Here is a 26,935-nt window from a genome sequence, read left to right as displayed (position 1 = left end):
CCCCCCCCCTCCCCGGTCAATGGTGTCCTGCTTCACCAATGTTAAAATCTGATCACCTTACAATAGAAGCTAGACTGTGAAAAAATAAAGATTATTTGCCTCTTGCTTCTCCAGCCTGCAAGCAGCCTAGGTGGGAGAAAAAAAGCTTCTGTTTGCAGGCAAATTTTGCATTTTCTTCATCAGTGCTTGGTTTAGGCAGCTCCTAGCCTGGGGACTATTTTATCGGCATAATTTCAGATGGCTCTGATTGTTTTATGTGCCTTTATGCCCTGTCTTGTTCATATTGACTTGTTTTATTGATTATTTGTTGATTTTGTTTTTACTGAATGATTTTTAAAAGGTTTTAACTCTGATTAGCTTCACTTACTCTTTTAGGGCCCGCATGGGGTAGTCGTTTGAGTCTCAGACTAGGATCTGGGACACCCAGGTTTGAACCCCTCACACCACCATAGAGACTTGGCTTGGGCATGGCCTGGGGCAAGTCACACACTCTAACCTACCTTACATGGGTCTTGTGAGGATAACATGGAGGAGAGGAGAATGATATAAACCACTGTGGATCCCCACTGGAGAGAAAGTTGGGGTGTCGTTGCAGTAAAATAATAAATGAAATTCTAGTGAGCTGCCTCAAGCAAGTCTGGAGAAGTGGCATACAAATGTTCATGACGGATATGTAAATAAAAATGAAGGCTACGCTTCGTTTCAAAGCCATGTATCCTTTATTCATTTTCAATGATGTGCAGATATAATTATGAATCATTGGTAGGGCATCTGCTTGGCATTTAGAAAGCCCCAATTCAATCCCCAGCATTTTCCGGGCAAAGGATCAGGTTGTGTGTGATGTGAAGGCCCTTTACATGAGAACCCGGAGGCTGCTGCCTGTCATAGCAGACAATACTGACCTTGATAGACTGATGGTGTAGTTCAAAACAAGGCAGTTTCATCTGTGTCCAAGTGTGTCCTTTGATAAAACGCTTCCTTAACCGAGACTAATGGATATGCAAACAGGGTCTATTGCAATGGTTCTCAACCTGGGGGTTAGGACCCCTCTGGGGGTTGAATGGCCCTTTCACAGGGGGCGTGGCAGGGTGAGCAGCTTGGCTGGGGGGGGGCACCATCACTGTTGCTGTTCCTCCTGAAGGTGCCCGACAAATTATTTACAATTTATAACCATTTTTTATATTATCATGAACAATGGATCTTCACACCATTGGTCAGTTTGGGTTTAATTTCTGTGAAAGAACCCTTGCATAGTTCTATGGTTGAGGGTCACCACGACATGAGGAACTGGATTAAAGGGTCGCGTCATTAGGAAAGTTGAGAACCACTGGTCTATTGCTTACAGAATTATAATGTCATATGTCATGAACTGCAAAGTCCCTTCTCAATTCCAACATGGCCAATACCACAACTCGGCATTTAACCAAAACTTAGTTTTTTGAACAAAAGACATACAGACTGCAACAAAGCACAAGGATTGAGTCGGGGCTTTATGAATACAGGAACAGAATTCCCCACCCACCCCTTTCCCATAGAGGTGGTAAAGCCCTTTCCCATCAAATGGACCTTTGATCCTAGCCGGGTGAGAAACCTTGAGACAGGCTGGGGGATGCTGGCCAAAGGGCTACAGCAGAGCTTCATAAATCTACTTATTGACCATTTCAAAGGTGCCAGGAGAGAGTACACAAATCCCCACTTCCAGGGGGAAGCGGGGGAGGAGTTGAAAGGCAGCAGCTGCAGCTGTGACCTAAGGAGGTCAGAGGAGATCACAGGGCAACACAAGAAGTACCTGACCTCACGGCTCATAGGAAGTAGTGCATTATGTCTGCTCAACAACCAAACTGATTCTCCATGGAGGTCTAAGAGAGACATCAAGGGTGAAAGGGAAAAGGAGCAGCTGCTCATGTCCAACACGACCTTCAGAGGTTTCTGTCATCTTTCGTTACCTCCTGTGAGATGATGATGTCTTGAAAAATCTAGAATGAAACACTGTGTTGGTTGACGATGTAGTGAGTGTTCCATTGGAATGTTATGGGTTAGCTTGATGACAATTGTGGGTGAAGTCCGATATTTTTCCTTCCAGTTCTTCAGGAGTATTTGCCATCCTTAACTGAATGCAATGGTAGCCACCCTCAAAAAGGGGGCATTGTCCTAAGGGAAGGAAGAATACAGCAGTTATTTCATAGTTCCAGTGCTCCTGTGACTTAAAACCAAGATTGCAGGATACAAGGAGGACTTCATTAGAATCCTCATGCCATTGATGAGGCACCTGGGGTCACTGTAGGTTGCAGAAATGTTAGAGGTGATGAAAAGTTGCACATTCTTCATTATACAATTAGTTCTCAGCTTTGCTAACACCAGGGGCTTTTCTGCACATCGGGCATTGTAGCGTCAAGCCTGCTGTACTGCTTTTAGTTTGGGGAATCCACTTTATGTGATTCCCCAAATAGCACTTTAAAATCGTGGATGTAGAGAGCAGTTTGCTGGCCAGACGTGGGAGTGTGGCAACATCATGTGCAAAGCAGAAATGCACAGCTACCTCTATCAACATGTTTCCAGTCTGCAAAAAGCCACCATACTTACAGGCTCTTTTCTATGGAGCCATACTAAAACTCAGTAGGAGTTTCAGAAAGAAAAAGTTCTGGGGAGGCACAGAAGGAGCAAAGTACATTTCTGAGTGGGCAAGCTTAACAGAGATGTAAAGAGGAGGAGGAGAAAAGTTGGTTCTTATATGCTGTGTCTTCACAAGGTAAGCATTTGACTATATTTATCACATGCAGAAAAGCCCTGGATGCCACACAACACCTCTAGAATAAATTCAAAGCTGCAGTTGGTGTGTTGTCTGCAGCAAAAGGACTAGTATATATCTAGTTACTTACTAGCAAGAGATGTCCTTCGCCTTCCAAGCATGGAGGACCTCAGCTGTACTCTTATTCTCCCCGCTGGGTGTCCTCAGCTCATCAGCCATCTCTCCGTTGAAGTTTCCACAGGGGCCACATAACTTCCCTGCCAGATCTCTCTTGACTCTGACTGTCACCCCTCCATTGTGGTGGAGATGAACTTGCATCTGAGGGGCCTGGGCAATCAAGAGGCCATCACGGACATTGCTCAGGGACACGGCTTTGGAAATCTTGTAGGGCAGTTTGATTAAGTGCCCGTTGACCTGGAACAGAGGAAGATCAGGGCAGGTAAGGCGATGTGGGCTTAAAGAAATTTCCAGCAGGAACTTAAGACCCAGGGTTCTCCGTGACATCTAGAGAGCTAACAAAACCTTCACAAGCTACCATGTGGAACAACTAATGGTGGTCAAAATAAAGGAAATATTGTGGACTGATGTGCATAAGCTTGAAACTTCATGGATCAAGATCGCTTAATATCATTCTTTAAAAACAGTAGGGTTGTAGGATGGTCAGGAGAGTTCTCAGCACTCATAGAATCATAGAATAATAGAGTTGCAAGGGACCTCCTGGGTCATCTAGTCCAACCCCCTGCACTATGCAGGACACTCACAACCCTCTCGCTCCTCCACTGTCACCTGCCACCCCCTTGAGCCTTCCCATAATCAGCCTCTCCATCAGATGGCTATCCATCCTGTGTTTAAAAATTTCCAAAGATGGAGAACCCACCACCTCCTGAGGAAGTCTGTTCCAATGAGGAACCACTCCTACTGTCAGGAACTTCTTCTGGATGTTTAGACAGAATTTCTTTCGAATTAATTTCATCCCATTGACTCCGGTCCATCCTTCAGTGCTAGCTTGTAACCTGTGCCTGAGGATGTTCTTAGAGTCCCTTCACTTTTGGCTTTTTGGAGCCACACATACAGAATGCTGAGAAACATTATAATGCAGCGATTAGCATTGGTTCTGGGAAACTGGAGTTACACTGGGGATTGCCATGTCTCCCTCTATAGTGAGAGACCATTTGCTGGTGGCTCCATAACTCTCACTGCTTCTTGGTAGGCTGGCAGGGGGGACAGAAGGCAAAAAATGGCCATTATATCAGCCACTCTAAAATTCAATGGAAGCTCTGCAGTTTTTTATATAAAGATTCCACTGAAAACTAGGGTGATGTGATGTCACTTGCACATTCACCCGAAATTGACATCATGCTGTCAACGTGATTGTGCCCCCCCCCTGGGCCATGTACCCATCTCCCAATCTCCTACTGGATGCCAGCTGGTATCTGCCAGGCTAGTTCCACTCTGCACTCTGCCATGGAAGCTTGCTGGGTGGCTCTAGGCTAGTTGTATTAGCCTGCTACTTAGTGTTGCTGGGATATAACATGAAGGAAAATGACATTGTCAGAGCTGGGAGAAAAGCAGGAAATAAGTATCTAAATGAACACAATTCAATGCAATCCAATCCTTTATTCAAACGACATTTGGGGGATATTCTTTTTGAAGGATCTGCATTGCGTGGAGGGGTCTGATGTTATTTTTAATGACATATACCTATTTTAATTTTTAAAGTTTGGTAAACTTTTTTTTTAAGACATAGCAGAGATTAATGAGATGTTCCTAGTTATCTCAGGATATGCTTCCTTGTTCCCAGATTTCAGCATCCTGCAAATTGGTTCATGGTTCGTATGCGCAAATACCAAGCGCAATTCTATCCATCTGAGCCTGTCGATTTCAACTCTGCTTAGGAGGGCTCAAGTGAACCCGGATCATGAAAATCTATGTACAATAGAATCAGAGTCCAGTAGCACCTTTAAGAAAATATATGTAGTTAGACAAGGAAGGGTGGAGCCAAAAGAGGAAGAAGGGGCAGGACCAAAAGGAAATTCAAGATGGGCCTGGTAATATTGTGATGGTCACAAAAATCTGGAGCTGTCCTTTGGCATACTTAAAAACCTCTTACCCATATTCCCGTGTTCTTTTTCACGATGATAGACGCCTCTTTGAAATGGACATAGACGGCCTTCCCAGCTATTAAACCTTCCTCCTCTTCAATGCTCACTGATACCCTGAACCAGGAGACGGAGCTTTCATTGCAAACAGAGGCAACATCGTAGACACCACCGCAGATGTACTTTGCAGAGGCACCATCAAAAGAAGTAAGATGGCCTCCTGGGGTGAGCTTGCACTGGCCTTCCTGAGTCACACAGCCACGCACGCCATCCTTAAGGGCGCAGGACAGCTCGGCCGGACAGCTGGTTTCCTCACAGGTGAATCGACTGGAGGCAGTGCAGGTACATTTCTCAGTACAGTTTCTTGAGAAAAGGATCTCTCTCGCCTGTGGGGAAATCTCTGGTCAGTGAATATAGTTGGAAGAGTTGTGAAGCAGCATGGATATTCTAATAATTATTTACTTTTATTTACAGTAGTTTTTTTGAAATAATTATATTATGCCGCTCTGCTTTCAAAGATCCACGCTCTTCTTTATGTCAAGACAAAATATAATATTTAAAAAAATCAGTGCAGAAGGTGCAAGAACTGAGGAACAGTAGAAAATATTTATTTAAAGATGACAGGAATCAAAGCCAGGCTGTTTTCTTGGTTACCTCAGAAGCAATTTGAAAGGGAATGATCTTGACTTGTCCCCTGACATTTAAAGAGTAGGACTGCCAACCTCCAGGTGTGGCCAGGAGCTCTCCCAGAATTACAATTCATCTCTAGACCACTGAGGTAATTTCTCCTGGAGAAAATGGCCACCTTTGAGGATGCATTCTGTGGCCTTATTCCCTACTGAATTCCCTCGGCTCCCCACTCACACCACTTTTGGGCTAGACCTGGAAATCTCCAGGAATGTCCTCAACCATGGTCAATAACTCTGTGAAAGAGTAAAAATGAGTTTCCTAGGGAGGGAAGTATTCCACAGTCTGGGTCCCTCTCCTTGGGGAAGGCCATTTTTTCCTGGACAGAACCTTTATTTCAAACCGCCTCATGTTTCCCCTGTGCCTGGGGAAAGACCCAGTCATTCCAGAGGGGACTGAAGTTCAACTGAAGTCTCTGTATATTTCATGGCCTAAATCTCCTACTTTGTTAATTTGGACTCCTAGTGGAGCAGATGCATAGATTCCAGCTGTGCTGGCCCTCTCAGCCAAAACTGGCACCACCAGACTAGAATACAGAGACTGACCTTAAGGTAGATCCCATTGTGCACACAGCCACATCTGTCCAAAGGCACACATGTGTCCCCATCAAATGCATAGCCGTCATTGCACTGGCAGCCTTCAAAACATTTCTTTGTGCACTGGGCCACAGTGGACAAGCTGGCACAGGTGGAATCGCAAGTTTTGGTGCATGTCTCGTAGTGGCTGTTGGCTGGACAGGTAAGAGCTGAAGAAAAAGAAAACAGACAGAGGAGAAATTTGAATTCTATCCTCATCGCCCAGCACAATTATTTAGTGTAGTTCGAGGAAGGGCGCCACAATGGTAGCAAATTGGACTTGGGCTGTGAGGCAATAGCTAGCTTTCTTGCGGATGAAGTCTTGTTGCTCCACCGTGATCTTTCGGCTACGATTGATACAATTTGAGAACTGGAAGCTCCCTGGCTTCATCTGTCACTTTATTGTAACCTGGCACAGCTGGAACCACTATTTCAAACTGCTTTCAGAAGGCAGTTTAAGAATATAATTTAATAAATATAATTTAATTCAAAATGTTCAAAAACCTGCTTATCAATGTAAGGTTAATTGTTGCTACCCATCCTGAGCCAACCAGGAAAAACAGGCTATAAAAATAAAGTTATTATTATCAGCATTATCATTACTAATATTATTAATATTTTGTGGCTCAGGGAGCATCCCATGAGAAAATTAGAAAAGGGAATTCCTTTCTGCAGACTTACGGCAGAAGGTCTCTGTTCTCCAGGCTCCAACTCTGGCGCCAGCTGCCTGGCAGGCCGTGACGTAGGCCTGGATGCTCCGGCAGAGGGATTCTCGAGCGCCATCGGCAGCGCACACGTCGTACAGGCAGTGCTCAAAGTAGGGTATGGGGCTCTCCGCTTGGTGACAGTCTCTGAAGGGGCCCGTCTTGGACAGGATGAGGCCACAGGAGTGGGTGGGCTTGTATGGGGCTGTCCTGGCAGCATCGCAGGTAGGGCAGTTCTCCCCACAGTCATCAGAGCAGCTGACTCCATCCCTGGGGACCTTCCAAGAGGCCCCAAACTCAACCACACCCTGTGCCAGGTTTCCATCAGGGAGCATGAAGTCGTCACTCTTGTCCCCGTTGAAGTTGCCTCCCAGACCACACATGTGTCCCTGGTAGGTGCTGGGGACGGTCACGCGGACGTAAGAGAGAGTGTCGTAAAGGACTGTGAAGCCAAAGGAGGACTGGAGAATGATATTGTTCCCCTCCTGGGTCATCCAGAGTTTTCCATCATGCTTCTTTAATGGCAGCGTGTGCAGCTCTCCATCCACCTGCATCATAGAATCATAGAATCATACAGCTGGAAGGGACCTCCTGGGTCATCTAGTCCAACCCCCAGCACCATGCAGGACACTCACAAACCTATCGCTCATCCACTGTAACCTGCCACCCCCTTAAGCCTTCACAGAATCAGCCTCTCCGTCAGATGGCTATCCAGCCTCTGTTTAAAAATTTCCGAAGTTGGAGAACCCACCACCTCCCGAGGAAGCCTGTCCCACTGAGAAACATCAACAGAAACAACAAAAATACCAGTAGGAGATTAGTTCTGATCTCTCACACAGAGACATGTTGGTGCACATGGTATTTTTCACAAGTGATCTAGCAGATTATTATATGCAAGGAACATACCATAGCCTTCCACTTCATCCCTCTCTCAAGGACAACCGTGTAGCCATGAATGGCAACCACAACACTCCTTATGAGAACTGCTGGACCGTCCTTGGACTTCTCATTCTCCACCAATACTGACAAGCTCTGTAGCTGAGGATCCTGGCCACACACTTTGGCTAAGGTATAAGTGCAGGAGCCGTGGAAGCTGAAACTTCGTCCATCAAAGGAAATGTAATGAGGGTCCCCGGATGCTATCGTTGTTCCATATCCCGCTGGGTGGCAGCCCTGGATGCCCTTCTCCACCCTGCATTCCTCGTGAGAGCCACAGGAGAACTTTTCACACTCAACTGCTCCCTGGTCTGTGCAGCGACATTTTGCACTGCACAGAGCGTCGGGGTAGAATTCTTCTCCCTTCTTGTAGTAGATGTCGTGGTGCAGACAGCCACACTCTGCCAGAGGGACGCACTGAGCCCCACTGAGGATGAATCCAGAGTCACAGAAGCAGCCTTCGGTACAGCGAGATTCACAGGTTGTTTTATTAAAAAGTCTGTTGCAGGTTTCAGGGCAGCCATTTCCGCAGAGTTCGTAATGGGAATTAGGTGGGCAGGGGAGGCCTGGTCGGAAAGAATAAGTGAAATGTTGGTGATCCTTGGAGCATGTTATATTGCAGGGGTAGTCAAACTGCGGCCCTCCGGATGTCCATGGACTACAATTCCCAGGAGCCCCCTGCCAGCGTTCGCTGGCAGGGGGCTCCTGGGAATTGTAGTCCATGGACATCTGGAGGACCGCAGTTTGACTACCCCTGCTATATAGAATGTACACTTTGCAAGTTGATATTTCTTAGGAGCCCTTTGGATTATTCTTTCTAAACTCAAACCCAGTGCCTCTTTCAAAATCAAATATGCCAGGGCCTAGTCTGCACACAGTAGATAATGCACATTCAACGTGCTTTGGCAGCTGGATTGTCCTGTGCAGAACAGGAAAATCTACTTCTAAAGTGCATTGAAAATGCATTATCTATTGTGTGCAGACTAGGCCTATGATTCAACTATAATGCTGTGCTGATTCCCACTAATTCCTCTCTCTCTCTCTCTCTCTCTCTGCAGATCCCCACCTGGCTGTTCCTGAGGGGAGCAGGGGGAAGCCCCACTTTAGCACTTCCCACATGCAATAGCAGCTTTGCAAGTTTCAGGTGGGTGGGCTTCCCCACAAAAGCCAAGGCATCATTTCGGTGTGCTGTCAGCACATTGGAGAGCTCCTGGTCATGCCCCCCCACCCTGTGGCCAGCCTGCTTTCCCCTAGCAACCCTCTGTACAAAATGCCAATAAGAAACTGTCCAAAGTGGGACTTCCCAACTTTTACTTGGAGCCCGCTTATTTCTGATCTAGAATTTTTTGTTGTTCCTGGTTTTACTGTTCTTATTGCCTTATATGGTATATTGTAGAGATTTGCCAAATTCGGTCTCTGCTCTTTGCTGTTGGGCACAGCCAGGCGGGAGCAGGGCTGAAAGGTCAGACTCTGGTCCCTGTCTAATCATCAGAAATACAGAGCTTCTGCAAATAGCTGACCTCAATAAACCTTCCTGTGAAGTCTGTGAACACTCTGATTTTATGTCCCCGTGAAGATAAGCTATGCAGCGTCTTACACTTTGATAACAATGGAATGTGTACATAGTCATAAGCTTCAACAAACCTCTATGTCCGCTGACATGTGTATTGTGAAGTTTTTTTCTGAGCCATAAATCTGAATAAATAAAGCTTAGCCTGCTCAGGGAAAGGACAGAAAGCTCTAACACACACAGAGAAGCAAGCCTTGTGTCTGTTATTACTTCAGTGTATTGTTGTATGTTTAAAATGATATTTCATTGCTTGTTTCTGTATTTCAAACATGATACTTTAGAACTAAATGGGTGGGATCCAAAAATTGTTTTCCAATAATGGGGGTACTTCCATCAGCAGAATAGAACTTTCCTGTTTCCTGCCTCTCACTACAGATCAGTGTTCTCTCCCAAATGCTGCTTCTAGGGGACCAGGGACCCTTCAAGGAAAGCAGGAGAGTCAAATAGAGGGTCTGCAACAGGCCTCTTGTGGCGCAGAGTGGTAAGGCAGCCGTCTGAAAGCTTTGCCCATGAGGCTGGGTGTTCAATCCCAGCAGTCAGCTCGAGGTCGACTCAGCCTTCCATCCTTCCGAGGTCGATAAAATGAGTACCCAGCTTGCTGGGGGGTAAAACGGTAATGACTGGGGAAGGCACTGGCAAACCACCCTGTATTGAGTCTGCCATGAAAACGCTAGAGGGCGTCACCCCAAGGGTCAGACATGACTCGGTGTTTGCACAGGGGATACCTTTACCTTTACCTTTAACAGGAAAAGGAAATTGTTTGAAATTACAAGTGTCTGGCTTTGTGTCTGGATCCATCTCAGTGTTATTTACTCAGTTCTAAGATGAGCACAAGACTACATTGTTAGCAGAAGGTGGGCTTAACATTTTTCAGAGAATGAATAGGAATCTTTATCACCACATCTTGTCTCTTTTACCTGAGTTTCTAGTGAGGACATCACAGGGAACAACACTTACTGCAAAAAGAGGGCGATCTCCATGGCCCAACCTGGATGCCCTGAGCTTGGCAGGCCGTCACGTAGGCACCGATAGAGCTACAGAGAGTGTCGTGGTGACCCTTGTACATACAAGTGTCAAAGACGCAGTCACCAAAGAAGGAGGTTGGGTCAATGGCTTCATGGCACTGGCTGAATGGTCCATCTTTTCGAATGAGGACTCCGCAATACTTGTTACTCTTGTAGGGTTGCTTATCGGCCTCCGTGCACACTTGGCAGTTACTGGTACATCCTGCTGAGCAACCGGGGATGTCCTTCACTTTCCAGCTGTCTGCAAACTGGATTTCATCCGCCGTCTGAGTGCCATCCTTCATGGCAAAGTCATCGCTGGGGTCCTGATTGGCATTGCCACAGAGCCCGCAGACCGCATTGGCGTATGTGTTGGGCACGATGACCCTGGCATAGCTGTACCAGTCAAAGCTGACTCTCAGGTCAAAGTCTGTCTTGATGAAGCCATGGACTCCGCTGATGTAGACCTTCAGCTTGTTTTCATAGGAGAAAGGGAGGTCCACGAAGACTCCGTTGACCTAGGAGACAAGATGAAAGAGAGTGCCCCCCATTTTTTAGTGGATTAATATACACATATAAAGTTTTTTGCTACATACCATAACTTGTCAAATGATGGAGGTAAAAAACCAAGTGTATTTCAGCCCATTGATTGTTAACATGGCCACCTGCAATATGGAGATGACACCCTTGACAGTGCAACCTTAAGTGCTTGGGAGGGTGTTCTTTTGTTTATGAATGTACCCCAAACCTGCTTAGTCTATCCTATTTCTTTTCTGAGAAACTGGAATGTTTGTGAACATTCCAGGTCAATCAACCAGTCTCAGAAGATAGTAAGCTCAACAGAAGGCATATATTTCCTTTTCCAAATAGTCAGTCAATCTTTATTGGCATCTAGAACCAGCATTATGTAAGATTAAGAAACAAAATATATCATACAGAGGTGAACAATGATAGGAATTTTGGTTTAAATCACAATAAGTTTACTTAGAAAAACTCAGTATCCACTATTGCCTTAGTACACCAATGGTTCCGAATATTCTCTCATTTGCTGTTAAGAAACAAGGTACCCAGTTTCAAGATTGGCTAAAAATTCGGCTACATGTTCTGTTACTTCAGGAGATCTATTCACTAATTACCTTTTGATGCCGTGAGCAGAAAATTTATTAGTCTGCAAAAGGGGAGCCTAACAAGACAGAAGGTATATATTTCCTTTTTCCAAATACAAATATAAGTTGAAAACATGCTAGGCAGGTTTCGTCTTACATTCAGGAAAAACCATCACCAGCAAATGTGCCCTCTCACACACAGGATAAATGGGAAAGGGAGAGAGAGAGAAAACAATTAAAATCTCCAGATTTTCTTATCCCCAACTAAAATCAGAGTCCAGTAGCACCTTTAAGACCAACAAAGATTTATTCAAGGTGTGAGCTTTCGAGTGTAAGCACTCTTCCTCACACTATGAACTGACCACCATGACAGTGGGAATATATAAGCAAAAGTTAATCCTGTTACATTAGTAAACTGTGTCACAGCATCCAAATACAGCCATATGATAATTCTTTGCTAAACCAGCCAATCAGACCCCTCGAATTCAGATGTAGTTCACAAAAAACATAGGGGAAAAATATATTCCCATTGTCACGATGGCAGTTCATAGTCTGAGGAAGAGTGCTTGCACTCGAAAGCTCACGCCCTGAATAAATCTTTGTTGGTCTTAAAGGTGCTACTGGACTCTGATTTTATTGTGCTACTTCAGACCAACACGGCTCCCCATTTCAGTTTATACCCAAACTGTTTAGAATTCTAGTTGATCTACGTGTAAGAGGAAAGTTCTGTGAGTTGTTGCAACGTAAGCAAACTGGTACACCTTTTCTTCCTACAGGTCTTTGTAAACATGGTAGAGAATGTGCCATGAAGAATGTTTTTTTTTTCCCATTCATAAAAGTTAATAATCAGCAAACTTTTTCGTACATGCACAGATCTAAAATCCCCCAGTCTTCTCATATTGCAGCTTTTGTACCTGAATCTTGCGCGGATACTCCTGGCTCAGGCTGATGCTCATGTTGTAGACCTCCAGAGTCACCACTTTGGTGTAGGACACTGCCTTGCTGCCCCGGTTGTTATTCTGCACCGTGACCAAAAACGGGGTGAGGGCGGGGTCTTTGGAGCAGACGGCTGCCATCTGATAAATGCAGGTTCCCATGAAGTCAAATTTCTTTCCGTCAAAGGAGGTGTAGTGAGGATCTCCAGTTCCGATGCAGGTGAAGTGGCTGAGGGTTTGACAATCCCGGACCCCGTTGACCATGGCGCATTTCTGGTTGGCCTTGCAGGAAGACGTACGGCACACAGTTACGCCAAAATCTGGGTCACACTTGCAGCGGGAATGGCAGTTCTCATCCGCCCAGAACTCCTGCCCTGGACTGTAGCTGACGCCGTTGTGGATGCAGTTGCAGGTGCCCATTGGGATGCACTGATCACCATCTCGGACGTAGCCCTCATTGCACTGGCAGATCTTTGCACAGGTATTCTGACAGGTGAGGGGAGCCGTCCGGTCCGAACAGGTAGCTGGGCAACCATTTCCACACGTCTCGTAGTGGCTGTTAACGGGGCAGGACATTGGGGTTGGTTTAGGGCCTGAATGAAACAATGAGCAGAACAGCACAGGTGAATTCTCAGATTCATTGGCCTTTTAAGACACCTTCTTCCCCAACTTGAATGCTTATCTGGAACAGTCATTTACAAGGTGCTGCTCAAAAGCAGCATAATCCCAAACAGAGTTTCCCCTTTCTAAGTACACTGAAGGCAATAAGTGGGATCCTGCCTCAATGTTCCAGTTTAACACGTTGGCCATTGGAGACCCTCACTGAATGGACATTATTCTTCCATTTAATTTCCCACAGTAGGAGGACACCTCTTATACCAGGGGTAGTCAAACTGCAGCCCTCCAGATGTCCATGGACTACAATTCCCAGGAGCCCCTGCCAGCATTTGCTAGCAGGGGCTCCTGGGAATTGTAGTCCATGGACATCTGGAGGGCCACAGTTTGACTACCCCTGTCTTATACCATCAAACCCTGCCTTTATACCATCGGATGGATTTACAGGCTACCTCCTTCCTCTACTAGATATTGTTGCGGGAAGGCACAAGTTCTCCAGGCTCAACATTGGGAATGTTCAGCCTGGAGAAAAGGAAGTTGAGAGGGGACATGATAGCCCTCTTTAAGTATTTGAAAGGTTGTCACTTGGAGAAGGGCAGGATGCTGTTTCTGTTGGCTGCAGAGGAAAGGACACGCAGTAATGGGTTTAAACTACAAGTACAACGATATAGGCTAGATATCAGGAAAATAATGTTCTCAGTCAGAGTAGTTCAGCAGTGGAATAGGCTGCCTAAGGAGGTGGTGAGCTCCCCCTCACTGGCAGTCTTCAAGCAAAGGTTGGATACACACTTTTCTTGGATGCTTTAGGATGCTTAGGGCTGATCCTGCGTAGAGCAGAGGGTTGGACTAGATGGCCTGTATGGTCCCTTCCAACTCTATGATTCTATGATTCTTCTAAAACACAATAATCCTACTGATGCTGGTAACCAAGGGAAGAGGGCCAGAAATCGGAATTTAATTCTGGATAGTACAAATGCTAGAACGTTGTATCTAATTACCAAGTCATTGCCCACTTTTATGAAGTGATCCCAAGCAGGTCTACTCAGAAACAAGTCTAATGTTGTCCACTAGGTATTAATCCCTAGAAAAATGCCATTAGGGCTGCATCCAATGGCTCACCTCCTGTGTTTCGAAGTGAGGCAGTCATTTCCCTGATCTCACTTTTGAGCAATGACTCCCCTGATCTCACTTTTTGGGCAATGACTAAGGGGGAATTAGCCCATTAAACCCAGTTGAAATGCTGGAAGAGAGTTCAGAAGACATACCATCCGAGGACCAGAGATAAGGCAGCAAAATCTCTCGCTTGCCACAAAAGACCTCATATAACCTTAACTGGAACATTGTAAAAATGAACACGAGCGTCACTTCCCCAGATCCCATCGACCACTTACTGTCACAGAGCCTGGACTTGAGCTTCGTGGCAATTTGGTGCATGGCGCTGAAATCTGTCGCATAAAAGAAGTGCTCGTGCATGGGCTCGGAAGCAATGGATTGCAGTTCCCCTTTTGCAGCGTTACCAACACCAACTGCGTACATGACAATTCCTGCAGATCAGAGAACAGACAATGGATGTGTCGCAGGAGATTGATGTTGCTTAGACTATCCATGCAATGGATTCATATTCTAGTGCAGGGCTAGTCAACCTGTGGTCCTCCAGATGTTGATGGACTACAATTCCCATGAGCAAACACTGGCAGGGCCTCATGGGAATTGTAGTCCATGGACATCTGGAGGACCACAGGCTGACTACCCCTGTTCTGGAGGCAGAAAGATCTTGACAGAGAAGGCCAAATGATTGTCATAAAATGAGCCCTGCGGATGGTACAAAAGATTGCGGGATGCATCCAGCTGGTCCTGGTCTCAAGGATCTAGACTCCTATGAATTGTTCTGCAGCTTGATTCTAGCACTTCCGGCAGACAAGGTCGTCTATCCACTGATGCCACCAGAAGCTTGTCCATCTGGAAATGGAACTGGCTGTCTACTCTTGACCCTTTCAAATAAAGCAGCACAGGGTTCATTTGCTTTCTACCCAAAGGCTACCAACCTCAAGATGAGTTCTCCCAGAAATGCAGCTACTTCCAGCTATAAAGATCCATTTCCTTGGAGGAAAAAGTAACTTCCTCATGCAGTCTTCCTGGCATCACATACCTGTTATTCTCCCTCCCCAGCTCTGTCATCCCCAGACATCACCCTCAAATATTCAGGAAATTATCAAGCTGGACAACCTTACCATTTCTTGTCTCATGGATAATATGGAACAAGCTTTGGCCCTTTGATGTGGGACGGAATGACCATGACGTGAAAAACTTAGACTCAAAGGAAACTTTAACGCCACCTTTCATTGAAGCCATTGATGGCAAATGGGGGGGGGGGGAGCGACTACTGTCAGACACAAATAAAGACAATGAAAACTATTGCTAAATTTGCTTGGATAGCTATAAAAATAAGGCAGAGCTGGACCAACCCTGCTCCCTAATACTTTTACACTGGATCCATATACAATTGTTCTTATTTCGTAGTTTTTTATCCATTCATGGTTGATTTTATATCTGTAATCTCCTGGTTGGTCTATGACCGTAAATAGAATTGATTGATAGGGGGGACAAATAAGCACAAGAGGTCAATGGCAACATAGGTCCACATCTCCTCTCAGCATCCTCACCTGAGTTCTTGGCTCTTGTGGCCCATTCCGCGACGTTATCACCAGACTGCCCGTCCGTGAAGACCAGGCCAATCCTGCCTACATTGCTGGAGAGAGGTCTGGCACCTTCTGCTGTGGAGAAGCCCTGTTCCAACATGTGCTTGATGGCCAGGCCTGTCATGGTGCCACCTGCCATGTAATGCACCCTCTGCACTGCTGCTTTGATCTGTGCTGCTGTTGTGTATTGGTTGAGACGGAACTCGGTGCGCGCAGAGCTGGAGTACTGGATCAGCCCGACTCGGGTGCCCCAAGAGGACACTTCCAAGAAATCCACAATACGATTCACAAACTTTTTTACCAGTTCAAAGTTCTGAGCCCCGATGCTCCCCGAGCCATCAATCACCATCACCATATCGAAGGACCTTGCTCTGCACCCTGTAAGTCAAGTACAGAGAAGAGAGGGGTGGAAAGGAGCAAAGAGAGATCCTTATAGAATCATAGACTGGATTCTCAAGGCCAACAGAAGCATCTTTCCAACTGGTGCAGCCTTGCCCTTTCAAAATATGGAGGACCTCAACTTCACGAGCCTGCACGATTCAAAGCCCAAAGTTCCCTGCCTCCTTCAGGCATATTAGTCCTCAATTAATATGATTCTCCAAATACTGATACATGTTTGACAGGTGGTTACTACTTGAGCACATGCTTAGCATGCAGAAAGACTCAAGTTCAAACCCGTTTTAAAAGGACTTTAGGTAACAGAATGTTTCTTTCACAGAGGCACTATAGATGCTTTGGCCATCGTAGGAGAAAATGGCCTTTGCTGCACGCACAGCTTCCTCTCGATCTTCACAGCAATTGGGTTGGTATGACTTTAATGCACATGCTGCGCATGCATTCAGCACCTTTATCCCCCCCCCCCCACACACACACACACACAGTTTTCCTCCTTGGAATGTGGAGTACGTGCATACCAGTTGAGTGTCGGCTATAGAATCCTGCACTGCGTTGACCTGAGGAGCCAAGAGTAAAAAGAGAGAAGATTAGGAAAATATACACTCACCCCCACAGAACCTTACACTCTAGCACTTCCAACTTCCTGGTGGTCCCTCATCCCAGGGAAGCTCGCTTGACCTCAACCAGTACCAGAGCTTTCTCTATTCTGGCCCCCACCTGGTGGAATGAGCTCCCAGAGGAGATCAGGGCCCCGATAGAATTTCAACAGTTCCACAGGGTCTGCAAAAGGGAGCTCCTCTCCACCAGGCATTTGGATGAGTTCAACCTGAACCACCACTTCCCAAGGGCCCTCCCCCTGAGCCTCCCTCCTATGGCACCCACTGCAGTTCCGACCAGCCCACTGGGCTATCAGTATGAGTTACTTCGATGTTTTCCATATTTTTCTAGTGTTCCATGTTGCTTGTTGTTTCACTTCATTATTGCTGATCTAAAGTTATCTGTATTGTTCCTGTTTTATGTGAACTGCCCTGAGCCTTCGGGGAGAGCACTACGTAGGTAGGTAGGTAGGTAGGTGGATGGGTGGGTGGATGGATGGATGGATGGATGGATAGATAGATTAAATAAATAAATAAACAAATAAACAAACTAGCTAAAGAAGCATAACCCAATATCAAGATGAAGAGACAGAAAGCATTTCGGTCATTCCAAGCCCCAAACAAGCACGCCTGGCCTCAACCAGGGCCTGGGCCTTTTCAGACCTGGCCCCGACCTGGTGGAATGAGCTTCCGGGTGAGCTGCAGGTCCTGGAGGACCTTCCAGCATTTCGCAGGCCCTGCAAAATGGAGCTCTTCCGCCAGGTCTACGGTTGAGGCTGGGGCAGTGAGGGAAGATTGATGGGTAATTTCTCTCTTACCTCCTGCCACTAGAGGTAGGGGTAGGGGTAGGGGTTGGGGATAGAGGGGGGGGTCCCGCCATGTTGATGGGTTGCTGGTCTATTGTATTTGTATTTTTGTCATTTTAATAGGGTTTTAATGGGGGTTTTAACCCACCATGAGCCTACTTGGGAGTGGCAGGTTGTTATTATTATTATTATTATTATTATTATTATTATTATTATTATTATCATTATTATTATCATTATCATTATTATCATTATTATCATTATTATCATTATTATCATTATTATTATTATTATTATTATTATTATTATTATTATTATTTACTCCCCCCTTGCCCTGTGCATATGGGATTGCTATCACAGCAGGAAAGAGATTGCATTAGAGGTATGACGTCCAGTAATTCTCCTCCTTTTGCAAAAGCTTGACAGCTTTGTACCCCCAAAATGTTTGTTCTAATACTTACCATATATATTTGGGATATCTGGGCCAGTCCATTCTTCATATAGGACATGGTGTACCCTAGTTCACATTTAGCTACATCGATATTATGAAGTATTGAATAATATGATGAGGACTTTCCAAAAAAAGACTTTTCCAAATAAACTGAGATGCACATATAGAATGCCCTCCCAGCCATGTGGCCCCTGCAGAAAGTTCAGTGCATACATCTGTATTTTTTTATACCCTGATGTGGAAGTTCCAGGCTAGCTTGATCTCCAAACATCTCGGACTCCTTACCGAGAAAGATAATCTATCTCTTATACTGTGGGGAAGTTCTGTTGTATTCTGGGAATCCTTGCTTGATGTTGAGTGACTTGGTTGTGAAATGTTTTATGAGTGTTACTCTGGTTTTATTTGTTTCTGGATGCCGTCCAGTGACCGTAAATAAATGAAATGAAAAATCAGATCTCCGAAGCTAAGCAGGGTCTGCCCTGATTTATATTTGGATGGGGCACCTCCAAGGAAGTGCAGGGTTGCTACGCAGAGGCAGGCCATGGGAAACCACCCCCTTTTTGACTCTTGCTTTAAAACCCACAGAGAGTGGCTGTGGCTTGATGGCCCTTGTCATCACCACTTGTATTTGCAGTCCACTATCATCGCTCAGAATTAAAGCACAGGAATGGTAGAATGCCGGTAATAAATGGAATAATGAGGCTGGAATACAAAGACAGAAATCCATAAGCTATGACTTAAGTGACATTTTTTTAAAAAATGCAAAAATTGCATGACGGAAAGTAGGAAACAATACAGTAAAAGCCCAGAAAGAATTCCATTCAGAGAGGAACTGTACATGCCAATGGGAAAGACCCATTCAGCTGGAGAAGCTATGGAAACAAAGTTCAGGTGATTAAATGAAATGATACCAGCGTTGTCCTCAGGGGAAGAAATGAATGAATAATGGGACACCTGGATGTCCTGGCGACTCCATCCGTGGGCATTCTAGGCAAAACCCCTGAGCCGTATGGAAGGACGGCATAAAAATCGAATGAATGAATGAATGAATGAATGAATGAATGAATGAATGAATGAATGAATGAATGAATGAATGAATGAATGAATGAATGAAAGATGAGCAGAGGCTATTTGCCGTTACCTACCTCTGCATTGCAACCCCATAGCAACCTGCGTAGCAGCATCAAGCAGGAAGAAATAATAGAGCTAATGTGTTGCTTTTGGTATGCAGTTTGGGACTTGCAGCTAAATATATGGATTACCTGCTTTGTTAATGCATGTAGAAATCAAAGGACCGGTCTATTTATTTTGAAACTGACTGAAATCAGGTAATGCAAACATTTGTACAACTTTTAAAAGGAGGGAATCTGTGTTGCGGGAACGTAAGGACTCATCTGTTGGGCGGTGGGGGGAATGTGGGGAGATTTCCCAGCAAGGCAGTGGGAAACCACAAGCTCACCGGATCACTGTTTGGAGAAGAAGAAGAAGAAGAAGAAGAAGAAGAGAATTGGTTGTTATATGCCACTTTTCTCTACCCAAAGGAGTCTCAAAGCGGCTTCCAATCACTTTCCCTTGCCTCTCTCCACTACAGACACCCTGTGAGAGCTCTGATATCGCTGCTTGGTCATAGCAGCTTTCTCAGTGCTGTGGTGAGCCCAAGGTCACCCAGCTGGCTGCATGTGGGGGAGCAGGGAATCAAAGCTGGTTTGCCTGGTTCCTAACCACTACACCAAACTGAAGCTCTATCTACTCACCGCTCAGCAGCATCAAACCGGTCAAGAGGAGGAAAGTCTTCAGCATGGCCATGGCTGCAAAAGAAAAGGTTGAGGAGTCAGGGTGAGAATTTGGATGATATGGGAAGCTAACGGCCTTTTAAAGTTGAACACAATTTATTCTAGTGTGCATGAGACAGAGCTCGCTCCATCGGAGGCACTGGAGTGTGCATGCATCATTGTGATTTATAGACACGCCAAAAGGGAGGGTGGGAAAGTGTGGTTCAGGACACATTAATGCTTACAAACCCACCTAGAATCCCCCTGATGTGTCAAGTGATAAGATACAAAACTCTCCTTTTGGCAGAAAGATGCTTTATACCCGGACGGACAGACCAGGACTAATGCGAAAGAAATTCCGTCTAAATATCCGGAAGAAGTTCCTGACAGCTAGAGCGGTTTCTCAGTGGAACAGGCTTCCTCGGGAGGTGGTGGGTTCTCCATCTTTGGAGATTTTTAAACAGAGGCTGGAGAGCCATCTGACAGAGAGTCTGATTCTGTGAAGGTTCAAGGGGGTGGCAGGTTACAGTGGATGAGCGATTGGGATGTGAGTGTCCTGCAGGGTGCAGGGGGTTGGACTAGATGGCCCAGGAGGTCCCTTCCAACTCTATGATTCTTTAAGAGCTGCCTTGACAGAAGGAAGGTTTCCTCAACTTGAGGAAACAAGAAATCTGGAGATACCTTCTGCAGGTTCCCCCCTGCAAAAGGGAAGAATCATTACCTGCCCATCCATCTCCTGCTTTGTTGTGGCCTCCACCTTATGGAATGGCCTCCCTGGCTAGGAAAGAGCAGTTCCCCTCTCCTTTTGCAGGCTGGGTCAAACTGAAGGGTGTTTTTTTGTTTGTTTGTTTGTTTTTTTACCACAAGTTATAGGGCTGTACTTTAATGAAATGCCTCCGAACCATGCTGTGGATAATAGTAGCAATTGTGAACTGCAGTGCTAATATACTGCTGAGAGAGGTGGCTTAGAAATATTATAAATGAATACCATGTAAGTATGCTCCTACATGAAACACCAGCATTGTTTAAAGCAGACTTTCTAAACCAGGGCTGAATCTGCACTTACTTTATTTATTCCTGTTGAATTCAGATCGATTTGAGCTCGGGTCTTCCTGATTATTTCCCCCCGACTGGAAACAGAAAGTGCTCTGCACTTGATTCGGGGGGGGGGTGTTTGACTGCCGGTGGAGAATCAGCTGGAGGCTCCATGACTATGCTGCGCGGGAGGGGGTGGAGCCAGGAGCCGGCTCCTTGTGTTTTCTTTTTCATTATGCTAATACCAGCCTCCCACTCTGGGACTTACAGGGAATTTGATCTATCTCACAGGGAAAGCTTGCAGCCGTCCTTTTGAAATAGGAGGCTTGTCTAAATTGCAGGCACTGGAAAGTAGACACCACCCATTCCCTTCCCCGCGTTTGCAATAACGTTCATTAAAAAAGAAAAACGAAAGCCAGCTAGCCGGCAGCTTCTCAGAGAAGAGGCAAATCCAGAGGGAAACAAAGAGAAACAATACATCTTGGGAGGAAAGTTTCGTAACCGGAAGCATTTGAATGGACTCCCTTACCAATTGGAGGCTCGGCAGCTTTTAGTTTGGGGAAATGCAAACAGCTGCACGTTTTAGGAATGCGATTTTTAATTTACCCAGGGTTAAAAGCACTCCAGGAAATCGCGAAGAAAAGGTAGGGTCACTCCGGATCAATCATGTCTGTTGCAGAGGGAATATTTAAATCACCCCAATTCAAAACGGAAATTCGCATTCCGTGTAGAAGGCAGGGACTGAATCGACCTGGAAGTGCAATAAAAGCTCCATGCAGCTTCATGACACTTGGAGTTTTCTAGACAATTCTGGAAGGGTTTCCTGAATAGGTGGGAGCCGGATTGATGTAGTAGTTAGGAGTACGGACTTCTAATCTGGCATGCTGGGCTCGATTCTGCACTCCCCCACATGCAGCCAGTTGGGTGACCTTGGGCTCACCACCACACTGATAAAGCTGTTCTGACTGAGCAGGAATATCAGGGCTCTCTCAGCCTCACCCACCTCACAGGGTGTCTGTTGTGGGAAAAGGAAAGGGAAGGCGACTGTAAGCCGCTTTGAGACTCCTTCGGGTAGAGAAAAGCGGCATATAAGAACCAACTCTTCTTCTTCTTAATTAATTTTTAATATATTTAATATATTTTAATATATTATTTATATGACCATCTATGGGCACGTTGGCCTGCCCCGATGATGGTGCTGGAGGGGGTGGGAAGGAGAAGGGACCCAGGTGGGCATGTCTACAGCTACAATTCCCAACCATATTCTGCACAATCACGCCACTTCTGGGGTTTCTCAAAGCTTGAAGAATGTTTCAAGGGTTTCTCAAGGGTTAAAAAGTCGAGAGAGGCTGCTGTAAAGTGTCATGTTCAAATGCTTATGCTTTGTGTCTGCTCTCTTTTATATTCCTGCCATCCAGACTTTATTGCATTGTTTATTGGAAATCTCATCCTGCTGGCTGTATTGACTTGACTCTCGGTAAGCAAGGCAGGCTATAAACAAACACACACATAAATGATTTTTAAAAGGTGCTCGTCCGGAATGAGGGAGTAAATCAAAGGCCACGGGCTGGGCGAAACGACTCAGGAAGCTCAAGTTAGCCCTGATAAAAACGGAGGTTCATTTTCAGACAGACTTTTGCTGCTCCGTCAAAACGTTCACTCAACTTCAAAGCAACAGGGGAGAGATTGTCGAGGAGGGGGCGGCAAGGTGAGATTCCCCGTCCATTTGCTGATTGTAGCTTGCACTTTTGAACCTGCGCCTGAGATTTCCCCAAAAAACCCTTTCCTGGGGCATCTTTTGGGGGGCCATAATTTGGTCTCCCTGAATCCAAATTATATGTAATATGGAGGACAAGTAGAGGAGTATCAAAGGAAGTTTGATTTCTCCCGCTTGTGCAGGGTCCGTGCTATACACACCTGAATCTCCTTTCCTGGGGGCACCTTCTTTTGAGAGCCATAATTTGGACTCTTTATATCCAATCCTCACCAAACTAGGAGGGCAGGTAGAGGAGCATCTGTTAGAAATTCCCTCCAAGCGTGATGTCTCTAGTATACCAGGGAGGGATTCTACTGCATCCTGAACCTCACAAACCAAACCAGTTCATTTGATGGCTAAAGGTTTGTGACAGTTTGTGGCTTGTGAACTGGACACACCACTAATCAGGAATTGAACCACATTTTTCTGGTTCGTGTCCCTAGCAGCCACCCTCTGGAATTCTCAAGGTGGTTTGGCTACATTTAGATATGACTACAAACAGAGCTCCCGGTTAGTCCTGGAGGAGATCAGGCCTGACTGCTCCTTAGAAGGCCAGATCCTGAAGATGAAACTCAAATACTTTGGCCACCTCATGAGAAGGAAGGACTCCCTGGAGAAGAGCCTAATGCTGGGAGCGATGGAGGGCAAAAGAAGAAGGGGACGACAGAGAATGAGGTGGCTGGACAGAGTCACTGAAGCAGTCGGTGCGAGCTTAAATGGACTCCGGGGAATGGCAGAGGACAGGAAGGCCTGGAGGATCATTGTCCATGGGGTCACAATGGGTTGAACACTACTTCGCAACTAACAACAACAACAGAAACAGATAATGGTGTGGGACTTGGTAAATAGCTCTCCCAGTATTGTGTATCATTTCAAATACTGGTTTGGCCAGATGTGAGCAAGAGTCATCTGTATGTGGCTTAATAGTAAGGCTCCAGGTTTGAACCCTGGCATCTCCTTTTTATAAAGATCAAGGAACAGTGTGAAAAGATCTTTATCTGAGACCCTGGAGAGCTGCTGTCAGTCAGAGTAGGCAATGCCGACTGTAATAGCCCAAGGGTCTGACTCAGTTGGAGGCAGCTTCATGGTTGCGCGCTGTACAAAAAATCAAATCCTCTCTCAAACAGTTTCAGCCGCCTTGCTGTTATGCCCCCTTCCCCAAGTGGTGCGCCACTTTTCAGGCCAAATATGTACCTATCACATTGAACATGCAATCCCAGCAGGAAACTTAAGGAAATCACAATTTATCGGTATCAAATCAAGCCGTAGCTCCAATGGAAAACACGATGCCTGCTTGTTGTCTCCAAAGGCCTTTGCAGCTGAAAATACAAAAGTGAATGTTCTAAGAAGGGAACCTGGTGAAGCCTTGTAGGTAGTAAATCCCTTGGTGTAAAAAGCTCAGCTGTGCCTCATACTCAGAGATAAGGCTGGCACAATTGAAGCAGAGCCTCCTTCGATAAGATGAGTGTAGAGGATGATGTGGAAGAATTAGATTTAGAGTCGCAAAGCTTTCAATCTATTCCTTTTGGACAGACCCTCAGAAACTAGCTGCAAAGCAACCGTGTAGGAATCCAGAGAATCAGATACACCAAATTCTGCTCCTAGACATTGGACAGAGCAGAAGTATGCAAAGTTATCCCACTCTACATCCATTGAAATCCATTGGAGTAATTATGTATTAGACTGGAGTAACTCTGCATTGGATCGTACAGTTGATAGCCAGTACCTGTGCTTGGGAACCTGGCAATCAAAGGGCAAGATTCGAGTCCAGTGGCAATTTGGAGACTCATCTGACCAAAGGAGCTTTGACTCTTGAAACTCATACCCTGGAAATCTCTAGGTGCTACTAGACTTGGGTCTTGCTCTTCTACTGTAGCCCAACAGAGCTACCCACTGGAAACGGCATTAAAAAGAAGTGGCTGAGAAAATTTGGAAGAGGAAAGAGGTTACAGTCCTTTCAGAGCAGAAGGGACAGAAGTCAGAAGTGAAGAGTAAGCAGGCAGATGGATCAGTGCTCAGGCCAGGTCCCAAATGACCTCAGTTTTCAACAGGTATAACTGAATAGCATCAGAAGACAACCGTCCAGGAGAAGTCTCTTACCTTTGATAGCCCAGTCTGAGTATGGTGAAGGAAGAAGGGTTCTGCCTACCCTCCTTACCTCTGTGTGTCTTTCCCCTTTTATGGAGGAAAGAAGCCAAGTCTTTTTATCATGGAAGGGAGCCAAGCTAGTTCCACAGAACTCACAGGGAAGCACTCCCAAATTTCACAAGACACAAAGTTATCAAACAAGCAAAACTCAGCCAAGGGACAGGAGCTATGAAGCCAGCCCATCACAAGCCCATTCGTTCGTAGCCCCTAGAGAAATGCAAGCATTGGGTTTGGTCTTAGAAGTCGTGGGGAAGGGTCCCAGGCAGCCCCAATACTGTCTTTGCCAAGTCAGGAGGATCCAAGGATATTACATTTCCCTGGAAGTCCAGGCAACTCCCTACAATTTTAGCTTACAAAGCAGAACTGGAGGTCAGAGAGGCCCGCCCTGCTCTTCAACTAAACTGACCTTGCAAGAGGGAATGACCTTGAGGAAGAGTGCTTGCACTCGAAAGCTCACCCCTTCAATAAATCCTTGTTGGTCTTAATGGTGCCTGACTGGACTCTGATTTTACTGTGCTACTTCAGACCAACACGGCTACCCACTTGAATCTGACCTTGCAACACTGTCTCTTAATCCTGCATCCTCAGAATGGGATGACTGCTGTGCCCTGCATATGGGGCTGCGCTTCAAGGTGTCTCAGCATCCTTTCTTTTGTCACACCTCAGGCACATGAAACCAGTTTTCAAACTGCTCTATTGCCTGCTTTCATGTTTGCATTGAAAGTGATGTGTCCACAATGCTCTTCAGTGTCTTCTAGGGAGAGACTGTTCCAGTTTAGTGTAGTGGTTAGGAGTGCGGACTTCTAATCTGGCATGCCGGGTTCGACTCACCCTTGGGCTTGCCACGGCACTGATAAAACTGTTCTGATCAAGCCATGATATCAGGGCTCTCTCAGCCCCACCTCCCTCACAGGGTGTCTGTTGTGGAGAGAGGAAAGAGAAGGCGATTGGAAGCTGCTTTGAGACTCCTTCAGGTAGAGAAAAGCGGCATATAAGAACCAGCTTTTATGAGGCTGGAGACTTACCTTGGCCCCAGAGCCTCTCTTGACGAGGCAGCGGGCGGGGCGGCAGAGGACGCTCGGCGTCCCGAGAGCGGGGAGGCGAGGCGCAGGGCGTGTGCGGGCACGCCAGTGCTGGCGCTGCGGGCAGCGGCACGCCCTCTTTCCCCGCCCGGAGCCAAGGCAGCGAGCAGTCGGTACCCACCCACCCACCCACCCTCTTGTTGTTGGATTGAAGTGTTGCTGTTGCTAATTACTTGTTATCTTTGTCGCAGCTTTTATGGGGGCGGAAATGGCACGGTGAAGGAGCCTCTTAGAAGGGTTCGATGAAGGCATCGGACTGGGTAAGTGGGGCCTCAGGCCTGAGGCGGCTTGAAGCGAGCTAGGCTAACCCGCAAGGGAAGGCTGGATGCTCGCTGAGCCAGGTGGCCTATGTGTCAGAGGAGGTCTGCGCCTCTCTCTGGCACATTAGGTTGGAAATATCCCTGTGAGGGGCTCAGCGCTCCAGGGTGACCTGTCTCCCAGGGAAGGGGGCAAGGGGGGCACCCATGAGCGTTGAGCCAGAAGGTTGCGGTTATACTGCTGCGTTAGGCTCCTTCAACCATGACCATTGTGTTGCCAACTTGCCTAGTGTTAAACAAAATAAGAGCTGTGGCCATGTTTGAAGCCATCTATGTGTCAGCATCATCCTTCCGCCCCTTCAGCACGCCTGCAAGTCAACTTCTTCAGTAATATCAGGCCTCTCTCAGCCTCACCCACCTCACAGGGTGTCTTTGTGGGGAGAGGAAAGGGAAGGCGACTGTGAGCCGCTTTGAGACTCCTTCAGGTAGAGAAAAGCGGCATATAAGAACCAACTCTTCTTCTTCTCATGCGTTCCTACTCACCCGCTTAGGCCGCTGAACGAGTCTCCCTTGTTGATTTCCTCTATAAGCTTTTAGCAACTTCCCTAATAGTTTGGTCCTTTGCTATGATGCCCCTTATAATTTGGGAAGCACCTGGAGAAAGTCCAGGCTGCTCCTGCCTGCCGGCCAAGAATATTTGCTTGAAAGTACTGATCATACCATGTCTCTTATCCGTTTAAATTGTGTTTTGCTTTGCTCCAATGTGACTTTTCCACTTTATCTTTCATAGAATCATAGAGTTGGAAGGACAATGTAGGAAACTCACAGCTAACTGCCCACCCCAGTGACCACAATTCCATGCCCCAATGATGCACCCTCCAAAAAAAACAAAAATAAAACAGAATTCCCTTCAAGTGGTGATTGGCATTTCTCATTCATTTCCCTTCAAGTGTTGAT

The 26,935-nt window shown here is 46.2% G+C and overlaps 1 protein-coding gene across 1 annotated transcript; it reads right to left on the bottom strand.

Moving 5' to 3' along the window:
* Positions 1-700: 700 nt before the first annotated feature.
* On the bottom strand, positions 701-24,695 carry LOC143837330 (IgGFc-binding protein-like). Its single transcript, XM_077337012.1, has 13 exons — positions 24,592-24,695; positions 19,683-19,736; positions 16,594-16,632; positions 15,644-16,057; positions 14,372-14,524; positions 12,345-12,958; positions 10,278-10,842; positions 7,721-8,316; positions 6,792-7,362; positions 6,081-6,280; positions 4,860-5,234; positions 2,880-3,163; positions 701-2,151 (listed from the first exon to the last, which is right to left on the bottom strand). Coding segments are annotated over exons 2-13 (3,864 nt in total). The 5' UTR covers positions 19,735-19,736; positions 24,592-24,695; the 3' UTR covers positions 701-2,150.
* Between the last annotated feature and the right edge of the window lie 2,240 nt (positions 24,696-26,935).

Source organism: Paroedura picta, chromosome 5 (genome assembly GCF_049243985.1).
Source record: "Paroedura picta isolate Pp20150507F chromosome 5, Ppicta_v3.0, whole genome shotgun sequence".
NCBI lineage: Eukaryota > Metazoa > Chordata > Lepidosauria > Squamata > Gekkonidae > Paroedura > Paroedura picta.
Note: the sequence above shows the minus strand (reverse complement) of the source record. Positions and strands in the feature narration are given on the sequence as shown.

Bases quoted from the DNA above. Each gene is read 5' to 3' on its own strand.
- LOC143837330 (XM_077337012.1), bottom strand. From the start codon at position 19,734: ATGGCCATGCTGAAGACTTTCCTCCTCTTGACCGGTTTGATGCTGCTG. The intron at 14,525-15,643 runs GTGAGGATGCTG...TCTGATCTGCAG, and splicing joins CACAAGAGCCAAGAACTCAG to GAATTGTCATGTACGCAGTT. The intron at 7,363-7,720 runs GTATGTTCCTTG...TCTATGATGCAG, and splicing joins GGATGAAGTGGAAGGCTATG to GTGGATGGAGAGCTGCACAC.